The 17,469-nt window shown below is 43.8% G+C and overlaps 1 protein-coding gene across 1 annotated transcript in view; it reads left to right on the top strand.

The window, feature by feature from the left end:
• Window positions 1–1,257: 1,257 nt before the first annotated feature.
• Window positions 1,258–17,469, top strand: part of RFLNB (refilin B) — a 37,433-nt gene continuing 21,221 nt past the window's right edge. The window contains exon 1 of the mRNA XM_082246877.1: window positions 1,258–1,503. Within this exon, the coding sequence (XP_082103003.1) occupies window positions 1,318–1,503 (186 nt within the window). The 5' untranslated portion in view covers window positions 1,258–1,317. The remainder of the gene's footprint in view (window positions 1,504–17,469) is intronic.

Genomic DNA, 17,469 nt, shown 5'->3' with positions numbered 1-17,469 from the left:
TGCCGCTCCGAGGTCGCGGCGCGCTGCTCGCACCGCGACCTCGGAGGTCGGGGTGCGAAGTAGTGTCGCTGCAATGTGAACCGGCGCTGATGCTCTTTTTTTTGTTTATAGCGCAAAAACTAAAAACCACAGAGGTAATCAAATACCACAAAAAGAAAGCTCTATAGGGAAAAAAAGGACATCAATTGTATTTGGGTACAGTGTCACATGACTGTGCAATTGTCAGTTAAAGCAACGCAGTGCCGATTTGCAAAAAATGGCCTGGGGGTAAAAGCTTCCAGTGCTGAAGTGGCTAAGCTGCGAAGGCAGCAGATGAGATGTACACATGCTGTGGCGACAATGCTTTGCTTTCCTAAACCCTCTATTGCAGTGATGGCGAACCTTGGCACTCCAGATGTTTTGGAACTACATTTCCCATGATGCTCAAGCACTCTGCAGTGTAGCTGAGCATCATGGGAAATGTATTTCCAAAACATTTGGGGTGCCAAGGTTCGCCATTACTGCTCTATTGCATTCCGGTGAATGGAGCTGCACTGCAATTGTCCCACAAGCGCAATGCATGCGTTGCATCGCAGTGGTGCTTGCTTTAGGGGCTAAACAGGTGGTGAGGAAATGACACAACACTTCCACACTGCCTGTCAAATGCCTCTGAAGAGCGATCCACCTCGGATTGCCCTTTAGAAGGCTAACGCTAGTGTAAATGAGCCTTTCGGATATTGTTTAGCGTCACTTTAACAATGAAAAGTGAATTTGGTGCAAGGTTTCTGACCGCATCCACACAGACAGACGTCTTATTGATTGGCCCCCCATGTGGCTGGCTGCCACCAGTCATTGGGACGGTGACACTTATGGATTAGGGTTGCCACCTCATCCCTTTAATCCAGGACACAGAACACAGGACACAGAACCTGTATAATTAATATGTGTCCTGGATTAAAGGGATGAGATGGCAACCCTATCATAGACTAGTGGTGACTTCACAGCCATCAGTCCTGGTACAGAGTGAATAGGGAGTGATCCAATGCCAACATGCCATACAGCAGAGCAGTAAGGCACACACACACAGGCAGGCACACACTAATCCCATTTTAGGAAAGGGGATCTATTATGTCAGTGTCCTGAGGCGTGAGAACTGTCATGCCTGCATATTAACAATTAACTCCAGCTTAATAATAAAGGCTGCAAGTCCAGCTGGAAGGAGGCTCAGGGGAGGCATATGGGGCGGATCTGTACACTGAGTACACTGACAGACCTCCTCTCTACACCAGTCTCACTGACACCTTCACCCACACAGCACAGCCTGGAGCACAGGCAGCTATGGTTGGCAGGCTAGCCTTACAGGATGTCCCCGAGCTGCTGGACATGAAGAAGAAGGGGGACAGGGTGCTGGACAGTCCAGACTCAGGTCTCCCTCCAAGTCCTTGTCCCAGCAACTGGCTTCTCAGCCCAGCAGTAGCAGACAAGTCCTCCGATCAGGAGGTCTCCGGACAGACAGTGCGGGTGGTGAGTACAGTCCTCTCAGTATGTACTATAGGTCATTGGGCTGTCACATAACACCCACTGGGTTCAATGACTCCAGGGGGCACAAGGTGCAATTCACTGTGATGTTCATTCATGATGTGATCACTGATTACTGATGGGATTATGGTCAGCGATGTGATGCGATCATTAGTAAGATCAGTGATACATTGATAATTAGTGATGTGATAATGATCAGTGATGTACTGATTAGTGATGTGATAATAATCAATGATTTAATGTGATAATGAAGATATGTGATGTGATGATGATTATTGATGTGATCAATTATGATCAGTAGTGAGATGAATATCAGTGATGGTCAGTAATGTATTGATGATCAGTAATGTGACAATGTTCAGTTATGATCAATGATGTTATGATCAGTAATGTAATAATGATCAGTGATGTGATGATGATCAATGATAATAAGTTGTGGGATGATTATCAGTGATAATCAGCGATGTAGTGATGGTCAGTAACTATCGATGATCAGTAATGTGACAATGATCAACTATGATCACTAATGTTATGATCAATAATGTAATAATGATCAGTAATGTGAAGTGGTGATGATCAATGATGTGATCAGCGATGATCAGTAGTGGGATGATTATTAGTGATGATATAGTGATGGTCAGTAATGTATTGATGATCAGTAATGTGACAATGATCAGTTATGATCAGTGATGTATTTATGATCAATTATGATCAGTAATGTGATAATCAGCGATGCAGTGGTGGTCAGTAATGTATTGATGATCAGTAATGTGACAATGATCAGTTATGATCAATGATGTTATGATCAGTAATGTAATAATGATCAGTGATGTGATGATGATCAATGATAATAAGTTGTGGGATGATTATCAGTGGTAATCAGCGATGTAGTGATGGTCAGTAATGTATTGCTAATCAGTAATGTGACAATGATCAGTTATGATCAGTGATGTTATGATCAGTAATGTGATCATGATGTGAAGTGGTGATGATCAGTAAGGTGATGATGATCAATGATGTGATTAGTCATGATCAGTAGTGAGAGGATTACTAGTGATGATGTAGTGATGGTCAGTAATGTAGTGATGATCAGTAATGTGACAATGATCAGTTATGATCAGTGATGTTATGATCAATAATGTGATCATGATCAGTGATGTGATGATTATCAGTGATGATCAGCGATGTAGTGATGGTCAGTAATGTATTGATGATCTGTAATGTGACAATGATCAGTTATGGTTAGCGATGTATTGATGATCAGTTATGATCAGTAAAGTGGTGATGGCCAGTGATGTGATGATGATCAGTAATGCAATGTGACGATAATCAATGATGTGATGATGATCAGTCAAGTGATGTGATGATGAGTCATGTGATGTGATGTAATAATGATCAATGATATGATCAGTGATGATCAGTAATGTGATGATGATCAGTGATGATCAGCAATGTAATGATGGCTAGTAATGTATTGATGATTTTCAGTAATGTGATAAGGATCAGTTTTGATCAGTGATGCATTGCTGATAAGTTATGATCAGTAATGTGATAATGATCAGTGATGGTCAGTGATGTGATGATGATCAATGATGCAATGTGATGATAATCAATGGTGTGATGATGATCAGTGATGTGATGTGAGGATGATCAATGATGTGATCAGTGATGATAAGAAATGCGATGATGATCAGTAATGATCAGTAATGTGATGGTGATCAGTGATGTATTAATGATCAGTGATGACTAGTAATGTGGTAATGAACAGTGATGTGATGATGATCAATAAGGATATGATCAGTGATATGATGATGATCAGTGATGTAATGATGATCAGTGATGATTAGTAATGTGGTGATGACCAGTGATGCAAAGTGATGATGATCACTAATGAGATGATTAGTGATGTAATGATGATCAGTGATGATTAGTAAAGTGATGACGATCAGTGATTTATTGATGATCAGTGATGATTAGTAGTGTGGTGATGATTAGTAATGCAAAGTGATGACAATCAGTAATTAAATGATCAGTGATGCGATGAGGATCAGTGTTTGCTCTAGCACTTATCAGTAGTAATAGGTAGTGCTTGTACATTGTTTGACATAGGATTTCCCTTTCAGTAGGCAGCTGACCCTAAATGTCCTTAGACACCCCCACCTAATACTAGACAGGAAGGATTGCAGAGATCCTTGTTATTACTAGGGCAGCATGTACTGTGTATGTGGGATGTCAGCTCTGCAGCTGCAGCTTTCCATCTGCTGAATAATATCAGTGTGTTTTCACATGTTACAGACTTACAACATCTGTCTGTGCATTTCTCTCTCTTTTTCATTGTATTATTCTCTTTCCGCTCTTCTTTTTTATTAAAATAACATTTGTATTCACTACTATATAGACAGACAAGCACAAACAGGTACAAGGTGGAGAAAAGCCTCCAGTACAGTCAATTCAGCTTAAATGATATGTGAGCTGGATAAAGGGAGCGGAATTACTAGAAGTCTGTGCTGTTAGCTGAGATTAGTCCTCACTTCTACATGCCTCTTCACATGTCTTTAATGACTGTAATACAATATTTCCTTCCTAGGCAAATCCTGCCCTCCACTATCTGGGACAACATGGCTTGATTAACTAAAGGACAGTCTACCATAAACAAATGAGTGTATAGGAAACACTATTCTTCAATATCTGATACAAAGATCTGTGTGCAATCAGGGCTTTGTTGGTTCTGTAGATTTTGCTCATTTCTATTTTTATGTATGTTATTGTATTCACATACACAGCACATTTAGCAATATAAACAATTTCCCACAAATCTTATACATGAAGAATAGTAGAAGATAACTTGCATACACTGTATGTTCACAGGGAGATATTTATTTATTATAGTTATATATACTGCCGTCAATTTATGCAGCCCTTTACATATACATTGTACATTCACATCAGTCCCTGCCCTCAAGGAGATTACAGTCTAAGGTCCCTAATTCACATTCATACACATATTAGGGCCAATTTAGACATGAATCAGTTAAGCCTACCAGCATGTTTTTGGAGTGTGAGAGGAAACCGTAGTACCCGGAGGAAACCCATGCAGGCACAGGGAGAACATACAAACTCTAGGCAGGTAGTGCTATGGTTGTGATTCAAGCCGGCAACCCTAGTGCTGCTAGGCGGAGATACAAAGCACTTACCCATTGTGAGATATATATATATATATAGGGCCATGATTTCTTTTAGTAGGGTGTCATGGTTTCCAGGTGTGTCTGCTGAATGGGGAGTCTCCGCACTGGCTCTGTGATTTCTCATAGGCAGTGGAGGAAACCCAATCAGGAAAACATTCGGGCTTGTAACTACCCCAGAAGGCAGATTCTGCCGCAAAGGATTCTGGGAGTGGGTATAAGTTTGAGGGAGAGCATGACTCATTGTCTTTGGTGGGAAGCAGAGTCCCAGGAGGGAGAATACGGCTGTCTCTCCTCCTGTCAGAGGAGGTGGATGTCTCGGGTGCTGCCTGAGAATCCAGAGATTGCTGAGTTGAGCTGAGGGGGATCCGGTGTGCTGAGAACCAGCGGAGAGCGAGAGGGGTCCAGTCCCAGGAAAGCCTACACAGGTCGTGAGTACTGAGGATTGCCCCTGGGGGGTCTGCCTAAAGTCAGTGGGGACCACTCCGGAGAAGGTTCTAGGATCCAAGGGGGTACCTAGTCAGAGGACTCTGAAGTGACAGAGGGGGTACCTAGTCAGAGGACTCTGAAGTGACAGAGGGGGTACCTAGTCAGGGGACCCTGAAGAGTTAAAGGGGGTACCTGCAGTTTGGGCCCTGAAGAGACAGTGTACAGTGTCTTAGTTGAGAGTTGCAGCCATACAGGATTTCACAACAGTCTACCTCAAGCCAGTGCAAGGCTGGGGAGGAAGTTAGTGACATTGCAGTACAGCAGTGTCCGTAGCTCATTGTTCTATAGTCCTGGATCTTCTAGACTCAAGGTCGAGGATCTAGCACTTGATTCAAGTTACAGTGTGTTCTGAGCGTCAGTGAGCGTTGGCTGGCGTCGGCTGGCGTCGAGACAGCATTAACAGACATTTTCCTAAGAAAGTCCCAAGTTGTATTTAGTCGAGCCTAAAGGAGTATCCCACTCATTCCCTTCTCCCATCCCCTAAAACTACAATAAAACAACCAAACAAAGATGCCGGAGTTCTCAATGTGTCAGTTATCACACCCAGGGCCGCAGCTCACATTGGCTGGAGAGGTAACCGTTCAGGCTCACAATGGGCGGCGGGCGCCCTGTGATTGGGCTGATGGGGTCATGTGACGGCGGCAGGGCTGGCCTGTCTGGGATCGTGGGTGGCACATGCGCAAACCATTGCTCTTGAAGTCCCGCCTGCTGCTCGCTGTCCGAGCTGTGGTGTCCCCGTCTCCCTCTCTTCCACTCTAGACCGGGTCTCTGATTTCCCCGTTGTGGCAGCCAGTCTGGCAGTGTGGCCACAGCAGAGCAGATGAAGATAACAAAAAGCCGGGGAGACCTGAGAGCCGTGTTTCCGGGGGTGGATAATCACGTTCTGGGGAGGGGGACAGCCCTGGAGCCAGCCAGAGCAGACGAGGAGTTAGAGTATGAGGCATCACGTGCTACAGGCTTTCAGCAAGCAAACATTCCCGAGACCCTGTGAGAAGCATCTGTGCATGCGCCGGCTAACTTCTTACTTGCCAAATGCCCTGAGAGACGTGCATTGTGCATTACAAAACAGAATAATTTATTTAACGGTTTAATAGTTACTCCTGCCTATGTAATGTATCCCTCAGGGCATCCGGCATGTAAGAGGTTAAATGATGAAACCTGCCTATCTATGTAATGTATCCCTCAAGGCATCCAGCATGTAAGGGGTATTGTTTAACCCCTAACATGCCAAATGCCCTTAGGGATATGCATCACATTGCAGGATTCATCATTTCACCCCTTAAATGCCCTGAGGGACATACATTAAATAGCAGGATTCATCATTTAAATCATTTAAATCCTTTATACCTCAATGCTTCATATTCCTGATATGTGCCTTCTGTACCCTGTACTGGTGTGAAAAAGTATCCTGTTCTCTTTGTATTGCTTCTTTTGTGTGAAATTCCTGGTGATCCTGCTAGTCCCTCTGCTTTCCTATTATAAACTGACCACACCCTGGTCAGTCTTCTAGCTATGCTGGGTGGGAACTCAGCCTGCTTTCCTCCAATGATCAGACTTGTTCTGACACTCCCCTCCTGCACAGCCATTCACTGGGATGCTCAGTGTACTGCTGTTTCTCCTCCCTTCTGCTTTTATGTTGGGGGTCAAAAGAATACCTCACACCTGTGGAAACAGCTAGTCGAAGGGACTCATTGAGTGCTAAAACTCCACAGGTTAGGGGGTGCAAATTACTTGCCTTGCCCCGGGCGCTGACAACCCACGCTACGCCACTGAATCCATACATACAAAGAAACCAAAAAGTTCAGAAATTAGGTTAGGTGTAATAAAATGGAATGACACTGGAAAAAGTATTGAACATGCTAACTAAAATGTATTTAATACTTCCTTTGTTGGTAATGACAGCTTCAAGATGCCTCCTATATAGAGAAATTAGTCACATGCATTGTTCTGGTGTGATTTTGGCCCATTCTTCCCCACAGTCTTCAAATCTTGAAGGTTCCATGGGCCTCTTGTAAGAACTCTGATCTTTAGTTCTTTCCATATATTTTCTATAGGCTTTAAATCAGGTGATTGGCTCGTCCATTCTAGCAACTTTATATTCTTTGAAACTAATTGAGAGTTTCCTTGGCTTTGTTTTTAGTAGTCATTGTCCACCCTCGTTTCATCTTCATCATTCTGGTAGATGGCAGCATATTTATATCAAGAATGTCTTGGTACATTTTTCTATTCATCCTTCCTTCAATGATATGAAGTTTGCCACTACTGTATGCTGAATAACAGCCCCACATCATGATGTTCCTACCTCCAAACTGCACTGTTGGTATGGTGTTTTTGGGGTGATGCGCAGTGCCATTTGACCTCCAAACATGGTGCGTATTATGGCATCCAAAGAGTTCAATTTTGGTCTCATCTGACTAGGCTGTATTCTCCCAGTATTTCACAGGCTTGTCTAAATGTTGTGCATGCTTTTTCTTCAGCAATGTAGTCTTGTGTGCTGAGCGTGCATACAGGCCATGGCAGTTGAGTGCATTACTTATTGTTTTCTTTGAAACAATTGTACCTACTAATTCCAGGTCATTCTGAAGCTCTCCACAATTGGTCCATGGCTCTTGGACAACTCTTCTGATAATTATTTTCACGCCTCTGCCAGAAATATTGCGAGGAACACCTGGTCGTAGCTATTTTATGGTGAAATTCTGTTCTTTCCACTTCTGGATTATGACCTTAACAGTGCTCACTGGAACATTCAGAAGTTTAGAAATCCTGCAGTAACCAATGTCATCAGTATGTTATGCAACGATAAGGTTGTGAAGGTCTTAAGAGAGCGCTTTGCTTTTACCCATCATGAGATGTTTCTTGTGTGACACCTTTTTATAGGCCATCAGTTGAGAATGAACCAGCTGATATTAATTTACACGGACAGGGGCCAGAATTGCTTTCTGATTACTGATAGATTTCAGCTGGTGTCTTGGCTTTCCATGCCTTTTTGCACCTCCCTTACTTTTTCCCTGTGCCGTTCCATTTTATTGCACATAACTTAAATTCTGAACTCATTTGTTTTAGTTGTATGTATGGCTAGCATGGGTTATTACTGACATGATCGCACCTTTAGAAATATATTTACCTAGAAAAATGGTGACGTGTTCAATACTTATTTTACCCACTGTATATATTATATATATATGTATTTATTTTATACACACACACAGCAGCACTCAACCATGCTGCTATTCTATTAAAAAATGTCAGGCTATAAAGATATGTCCGAGCCCCAAAGGAACCTATAAAACCAGTTTCAACAACTCCTATACATAAGGACCAAATAAGACAACATCGAGTTGATTTATTAGGATTTTTGGTACTAAAGGATGAAACAAAAGCAAGCCCAAGGCTTGAATGCTGCAAAGTATCTACAGTATTTACTTTACCACGGCATTCAGGACGCAATATATATGTACAATGATGCAGATGCAGTACAGGGGTCCCCTATTTGTTAACTTACATCATGAACGTGTCAGTCATATGCTTTGTGTTATGCCAACATTTTCTGCAGAGACACTTTATGCCATTCTTTTTCCCCTTTAAGTGTGGTGGTGGATATGTGTATGTGGAATGGCCCTGGTTATGTCCTAGTCTCAGTGGCGGCAATCCTATACATTGCATCGCTCGCACTCATTATTCTTCTTTTAGGAGCTCTGACTGCTCTGCTTCCCACTTCTATTTGGCTGCATAATGACTCGGCTGTTAAAATGAACAGCTGTTAGACTTGAAAATAGACTGGAATTCTGGAAGACCTGCATGGAACTAAAAGGCATTGTCATTTGTAAATGTTATTTTCCATTTGCATTTAGAAATATTAAGTGATTCCTGTATTATGGTTATGATGAAGACCTTACCCGGGTTTTTCTAAAGTCATTTCTGCTTCCTGGTGTCCTGTAATTGTGGGCATCCTTCCAATAGACTATGCAGTGAAATTCATAATCACAGTTTATGCAACAATGTGATCTACAATATAATTAAAGGTGTCCTCGGCCTTTCTAGCACCCAGTCCAAATGATTTATTAACAGATTTTTCATTTCTAATGGTAGGTGGCGATTCGTCTGAATTTCTTTGTCGCAATTGTGGACCCTCAGAACCTGTCGTAACTTTTTCCCCTAATTTGGCAAATGTTTGACTTTCGTGGTGAAAGGATAATTGCGTTTTATTTACCAGGGTGGATTTGATTTAATTCAACTCAATTTAAATCATCATTTTTAAAGAGCAGCTGTCATCTCTGTCCCGCAGTGACTCCTCCTCTGATCCACTGTTGACTCACTGACACTTCCATTCACTTTAATGGGACGGCTGGTGATGGGGCAGTGACACAACAAGGTGAGGGGCGTGGTGGCAGCAGGTGAGTGGATGCCCGCTAACAGGTGCTGCCATGATGGATTTGAAATGACAGGTGCTCTTTAAATTTGGGGACTCATTCATGCTGGTAGTTAGTGGGAAATTGTGTGATTGCATCAATGCAGTGCATGTTATCTCAGCTTGCAGAGCTTGGATTCATTAACCTTCCTAGCGGTATTCCCGAGTGTGACTCGGGGTAAGATTTTAGTGCCAAAAGCGGTAACCCCGAGTCACACTCGGGGTAGCGCTAAGAAGATCGCTGGATGCTGGAGGAGGTTTTACTTACCTTTTCTCCGGGATCCAGCGAAGACTGCGAGCGGTGTGCGGCGGCGGAGCTTCCTCCCGATCGTCTGCGAGCCCCGGCTTCCGTCTCCGGCGACGTGAGGTCCGCCGGGGGGTGGAACCGGCGGCAAATTCGAATGTAAAATGCACCAAACACACTGATATCGTTCAAAATGAAATAAAATCACATTACATTACCCCCCAGTGCCCTTTCCTGCAGTTTTACTGTACTTTTTATGTAAATATATGTATATATATATATATATATATATATATATATATACATATATATACAGTATATATATATATATATACGTATATATATATACACATATACATATATATATATATATATATATATATATATATATATATACACACACACACATATTATATATATATATATATATATATACACACGTATATATATATATATATATATATATACACGTAATTCTTGTGAATGAGCAGCCCAAACCAACTGTATACATTATATATATATATATATATATATATATATATATATATATATAATATATATAATATATGTATACATACATATATATATATATATATATATATATATATATATATATATATATATATATAATATGTATAATAAATGTATACAGTTGGTTTGGGCTGCTCATTCACAAGAATTACATGCTTTCAGCACCTAAAATAATGGTACCGCTTTCAGCACCTAAAATCCAAAAGAATCATACCGCCAGGGAGGTTAAATGAGTTTACCAAAAGTGTAAGAGCCGGTTCACACTGGGGCGACTTGTCATAGATTAGCACAGGACCCGCTCTAATAGGAGCGACACAAGTCGCTCCGACTTAGAAAAAGGGTCCTGAGCTACTTTGGGGCGACCTGGAGCGACCTGCATTGACTTCAATAATATGAAGTCCGTGCATGCCGCTCCGAGGTCGTGCTGCGAGCTGCCGCGACTTCACAGGTCGCTCCGGCAAGTCGGGTCGCGCCTATGTGAACCGGCTCTAAGGGTCCATTCACACCTGAGCGAAACATTTTCAGAAATTTTTCATGCGTTGTTTGCAAGTGTTTGGAAGCAGGCATTGACATCTAACAAAAAAGCTTGTAATCTGCCAAAAAAGAAGCTCATGTACTTTGTTGAGCTTCAGGCGTTTTGCTTCAGGTGACAAAACGCTCATATGTGAATAGGGGCCATTGAAATGAATGGGATTTTGCTTTTTGGGCATTTTGAGACTTCAGAGACGAGCGTTTTACGAGCTGAAATACGCTCAGGTGTGAACAGGGCCTTAATGTAAATGTTGCAGAATATACAGCCTCATGCTAGGTAACTAAGCTCCATTTCAAGCTGAATAAACAAAATGATTAATGTATCTTAAATAGAAAATTATCTTTAGATAGATTTTTACTCCAAAAGCATTTTATTAAAATAAATTTGATAAAAATCTAAAAAAAATCTGATTTAAATAAAAACAAATCAGGTTTAAATAACAAAAAAATCAGATTTTTTTAAAATGTTTTATTTTTAAAAAATCATCAATTTTTATCCACCCTGTTATTTAATGAACAATTTACAAAGCTATGTATTCATGCAAACCCCACACATGCAGGCCCATACACAGACACACCTAGCAGAACCTAGTGTTATCTAGGACTCCTAACAAATTTACAAAAAACAGCATTTTGTAAGAAGCTTAAGTTTATTTTATTTTTAAATAATTTTATTCAGCAGCAGGTATGGTACTTACATTGAATGAGATGTGTCCCTCATGCTGGCGAATGCTCTCTTCACCTAAATCATCTGCCCTTTGTCCCCACCCCATACCCCCAGAGAGGTAATATTCTGGTGCTGTGGGCGTTAATTAAAGACGCTGGACATAGCCGTGCACACAGGGTGTGTCGGGCGTGCCTTGGCACAACCTAATCACCCTGTGTGGTGCCGATTTCCCCTGCTTTCTGGCGCCCCCTGTGTCCCCCCTGCAGTGCTTCCAGCTTCCCTCCTCTCCCGCTGGCTGCTGCGGGAGATGTTTCAGGATGGAGAGCAGGGTAAGGGGCCAGTAAATATTTCATTTACCGTCTCGTCCTTTTCTGAATGAACACAATGAGTGATCTGTACCGATAGCTCCCGTGTTCATTCTTAACTGAAGCATAGTGAACTATATTTACCATGCTTCCGTTTGTGAATGAACAGGAAGCCTTTCAGCTCAGAGCACTTCCCAATTGTTCACTGTCCAGTGCAGATGAGGCTGCTAAGAAAGGGACTGAGGAATCTCTGTCCTCAGTTCCTTTCCCTGTCTCAAAATGAGACATAATGGGTCTGTTTTAACCCTTGACATTTCACCAAAGCCACCCCCCCAAGGAGGTTCCTAAAAATTACTGCAAAATACAGAAAAAACTAAATTGTAGAAAATAATAAAAAATACAATTAATAATAATATGAATAAAAACACCGTCCACTGCCCTACGGACACAAATCTCTGCTCCACTCACACTGTACCAGGGCCGCTGATAGGGGGGGACCACCAGCCCTCTTGTAGGGCGCCCGAGCACACAGGGGGGCCCACACAGAGAGGGGGATTAGTGATGGACAACAATTACAGAAATCTTCCTCCAGCACCTGAATCTGATCTGTCCCTCTCCCTGCTATCAGCTTTTATCTGTTGCGAAAGAGACAGTCGTCCCTCACTAATCCCCCTCCCTGTGTGTGCCCCCCTCCCCCTCCCAGCACTTATCTCTGCTCAGGACTTTATTTGTAAATTGTAACTTTGTTTCTCTCTCTCTGTCTCTCTGATCACTGAGCTCCAACTGCCCAGACTGTATATTTTTCTCATCTCATCTTCTTTTTTATTTAAAGCGGAGTTCCAGCCATTCACTCACCTGTCCAACGGTCCAGCGATGCGGCCGCCCGAAGCCTCGACCCTCTCCCTCGGCGCCGGCATCACTGCTGTGGGCACCCGGCTGTGACAGTTTGCGGCTTCACAGCCGGGTACCCACTGCGCATGCGCGAGTCGCGCTGTGCGCCGTGATTGGCCGGCAATCTTCTGGGACCTCTGACGTGTCCCAGAAGATTGCAGGGAGGGAGGGGGAGAGGAGAACTTTCGTTCAGGGCGCCGCGGCGCTCCGAGCAGAAGTGGGAGCAGGTACCTGTCAAAACTAGGTACGCGCTCCCCCCCCAAAAAAATGACATGCCAAATGTGGCATGTCAGGGGGTCAGGACTCCCTAAAGCGGAAGTTCCACTTTTGGGTGGAACTCCGCTTAACATGTTTTTTTTTTTTTTTTGAGATTTAGCAGGAATTATGGGAGTTATGTTATATTTGTGTCTGATAATAGTGATTTTGTTCTAATTTTAGCTAAATATATCTTTAATATTTTCTTGAGGGGACCCTGCTAGGTAGTCTGTAGTCTGATTTCTAACAGCAGCCCTGCACTGTACACTGCCCTACTGAAATCAATCTCTGCTCCACTGACACCAACCTCTTCCCTACTGTCACTGTCCTCTGCTCTACTGACACTAATCTCTGCTCTACTGACACCATCCACTGTTCTACTGACACCATCCACTGCCCTACTGACACCATCCACTGCCCTACTGACACCATCCACTGCTCTACTGACACAATCCACTGCTCTACTGACACAATCCACTGCTCTACTGACACCAATCTCTGCTCTACTGACACCAATCTCTGCTCTACTGACACCAATCTCTGCTCTACTGACATCATCCACTGCTCTACTGACACCATCCACTGCTCTGACACCAATCTCTGCTCTACTGACACCATCCACTGCTCTGACACCATCCACTGCTCTACTGACACAATCCACTGCTCTACTGACACCAATCTCTGCTCTACTGACACCAATCTCTGCTCTACTGACATCATCCACTGCTCTACTGACACCATCCACTGCTCTGACACCATCCACTGCTCTACTGACACAATCCACTGCTCTACTGACACCAATCTCTGCTCTACTGACACCAATCTCTGCTCTACTGACATCATCCACTGCTCTACTGACACCATCCACTGCTCTGACACCAATCTCTGCTCTACTGACACCAATCTCTGCTCTACTAACACTGAGACCATCCACTGCTCTACTGACACAAATCTCTGCTCCACTGACACCATCCACTGCCCTACTGACACCAATCTTTACTCTACTTACACCATCCACTGCCTGCTGACACCAATCTCTACTCTACTGACATCATCCTCTGCCCTGCTGACACCAATCTCTACTCTACTGGCACCATCCACTGCACTACTGACACCAATCTCTGCTCTACTGACATTGTCTACTGCCCTGCTGACAGCAATCTCTGCTCCACTGACATCTTCTACTGCCCTACTGACACCAATCTCTGCTTTACTGACACCATCCACTGCTCTACTGACACCAATCTCTGCTCTACTGACATCGTCCCTTTCCCTACTGATACCAATCTCTGCTCTACTGACATCATTCACTGCCCTTCTGACACCAATCTCTGCTCTACTGACACTATCCACTGCCCTACTGACACCATCCACTGCTCTGCTGACACCAATCTCTGCCCTACTGACACCATCCACTGCCCTACTGACACCAATCTCTGCCCTACTGACACCGTCCACTGCCCTACTGACACAATCCACGGCCCTACTGACACAAATCTCTGCTCTACTGACACTATCCACTGCCCTACTGACACCAATCTCTGCTTTACTGACACCAATCTCTGCTCTACTGATACCATCCACTGCCCTGCTGACACCATTTTCTGCTCTTCTGACACCATCCACTGCCCTACTGACACCAATCTCTGCCCTACTGACACCATCCACTGCCCTACTGACACCAATCTCTACTCTACTGACACCATCCTCTGCTCTACTGACACCAATCTCTGCTCTACTGACACCATCCACTGCCCTACTGACACCATCCACTGCTCTACTGACACCAATCTCTGCTCTACTGACATCGTCCACTGGCCTGCTGACACAAATTTCTGCTCTACTGACACTGTCCACTGCACTACTGACACTAATCTCTGCTCTACTGACATCGTCCACTGCCCTGCTGACACCAATCTCTACTGACACCATCCACTGCTCTACTGACACCAATCTCTGCTCTACTGACATCATCCACTGCCCTACTGACACCAATCTCTGCTCTACTGACACTATCCACTGCCCTACTGACACCAATCTCTGCTCTACTGACATCATCCACTGCCCTTCTGACACCAATCTCTGCTCTACTGACTCTGTCCACTGCTCTACTGACACCAAACTCTGCTCTACTGACACCATCCACTGCCCTACTGACACCATCCACTGCCCTACTGACACTGTCCACTGCCCTACTGACACCATCCACTGCCCTACTGACACTATCCACTGCCCTACTGACACCAATCTCTGCTCTACTGACACTGTCCACTGCTCTACTGACACCAAACTCTGCTCTACTGACACCATCCACTGCCCTACTGACACCATCCACTGCCCTACTGACACTGTGCACTGCCCTACTGACACCATCCACTGCCCTACTGACACTATCCACTGCCCTACTGACACCAATCTCTGCTCTACTGACACCAATCTCTGCTCTACTGACATCATCCACTGCTCTACTGACATCATCCACTGCCCTACTGGCACCAATCACTGCTCTACTGACAACAATCTCTGCTCTACTGACATCATCCACTGCCCTACTGACATCATCCACTGCTCTACTGGCACCAATCACTGCTCTACTGGCACCATCCACTGCTCTACTGACATCATCCACTGCCCTACTGACATCATCCACTGCCCTACTGACACCAATCACTGCTCTACTGACATCATCCACTGCTCTACTGACATCATCCACTGCTCTACTGACATCATCCACTGCTCTACTGACATCATCCACTGCTCTACTGACATCATCCACTGCCCTACTGACACCAATCTCTGCTCTACTGACATCGTCTACTGCCCTACTGACCCCAATCTCTGCTCTACTGACACCATCCACTGCCCTACTGACATCATCCACTGCTCTACTGACATCGTCTACTGCCCTTCTGACACCAATCTCTGCTCTACTGACACTGTCCACTGCTCTGCTGATATACACGTATGTGTGTTTGTGCTCTGGGGTGCACTGACTATACCTGCCTATCTTGCCTCCCCCACCTTCATTCATAGAAGCTTCCCACAATGAAAAGCTTCTTATGAATGGAGGATGGATGAATGAAAGGTCTGCCTCCTCCATTCATTGGGGGAAGCTATAGTACAGCTTTATGAAGGAAGGAGGGGGTGGAATAGGCGTGTATAGTCAGCATCCTTGACAAGTGCCTGTGTGGACATAAATGAATCTGTTATTTTTGTACATTTTGTCACACATGCGCAGTGCAAGCTGTTCCATTTATAACAGTTGTGAAGCCCATTAACCCTTCAATTTATCATTCGTTTGACAGAATTTTCCAAACTGTTCCTTTGATCTGTATCCTATTGGGAGAATTTACCTTCTATAGCCAAAACAGGAAGTGGGAGGAAATCCCTGAAAATGAAGTGAATCCCCTGTGTCACCAGAACTAGTGTCTCGATTGGAAGATGTCTTCTCTATTACTGTTGTAGTGGAAACCCAGCTGCAGGAGACATGCCCCCTTCACTTATGCTCATGTGTGAGTCTCCTCATTAAGTCTGTCACTCAAAGAAGAGGTGTCGGACTTTTTTACTGTAGAAAAGCGAGGAGGATTGAAGATCACAGGATGCTCTTTTTCCTGCCAGAGTGAGGACAGTAGAGTTCTGCTGCTTTGCTGAGTTAGATACAATGTTCAGTCTAATTCTGTTTTTTTTTTTTTTTTTTGAGTTTACAACCACTTTAAAGAGTAATTAGGAGCAACAAGGGAAACAAGTAATTCCGTCCAAGAAACACTGTAGCTGTGCCAAAGACTGAAATTTCACCCTGTTTACCTTTATCAGAGCTCTATGAAATGCACTGCAGCCAGATTCCTGAGGGCTTCACACCATGTTCACTGGGAGGATACTTCCTAAAGCATGTGCTGTGTAACCTTATCTTGCTCCGTGTTTAGTGTATCAAAACCCAGAATCCAGAAAACTTTCCAGGCAGGTGTAAATCTGATTGATGGCAGTGGCAATACATTACTGACACTCGTCAGACTTTTTGTATGAGAGCGACAACGAGGAGCCTGCAGTGGGTGCTTCTGGGAATTTTTTTCTTTTTGCCATAACTCCTAAACGTATCTACATAAAAGCCTATGCATCAATGTACACATAGGCTTTTTGCAGAGTTTAGGAGCTGCTGAGGCTAGGTGAGGTTCAACCTACCTCAACCTCCCTCTCCTGAATGCAGAAGAATAACGTTCAGAATAATTTTGCAGCATTTTACATTTTCCTGTGGCCGTAGTAAATATACATAAAACCTAAAGCTGGTTGGACTCACAGCAGACTAAAAGTGAATCCTGACAGTATGGCTTGCGCCTGGCCTGCATGACAGCAGCATTGTTCCTGGCTGCTCGCCTTCCCCTACCTCTCCCTCCAGTGCTTAAGCCCAAGGTATCTGCAATGTTGTACCTTTCTGCTTATTCCCAACCATA

This window comes from Pelophylax lessonae (assembly GCF_965119305.1).
Source record: "Pelophylax lessonae genome assembly, chromosome: 2".
NCBI lineage: Eukaryota > Metazoa > Chordata > Amphibia > Anura > Ranidae > Pelophylax > Pelophylax lessonae.
The sequence above is the reverse complement of the archived record's forward strand: the minus strand, read 5'-3'. Positions and strand labels throughout refer to the sequence as shown.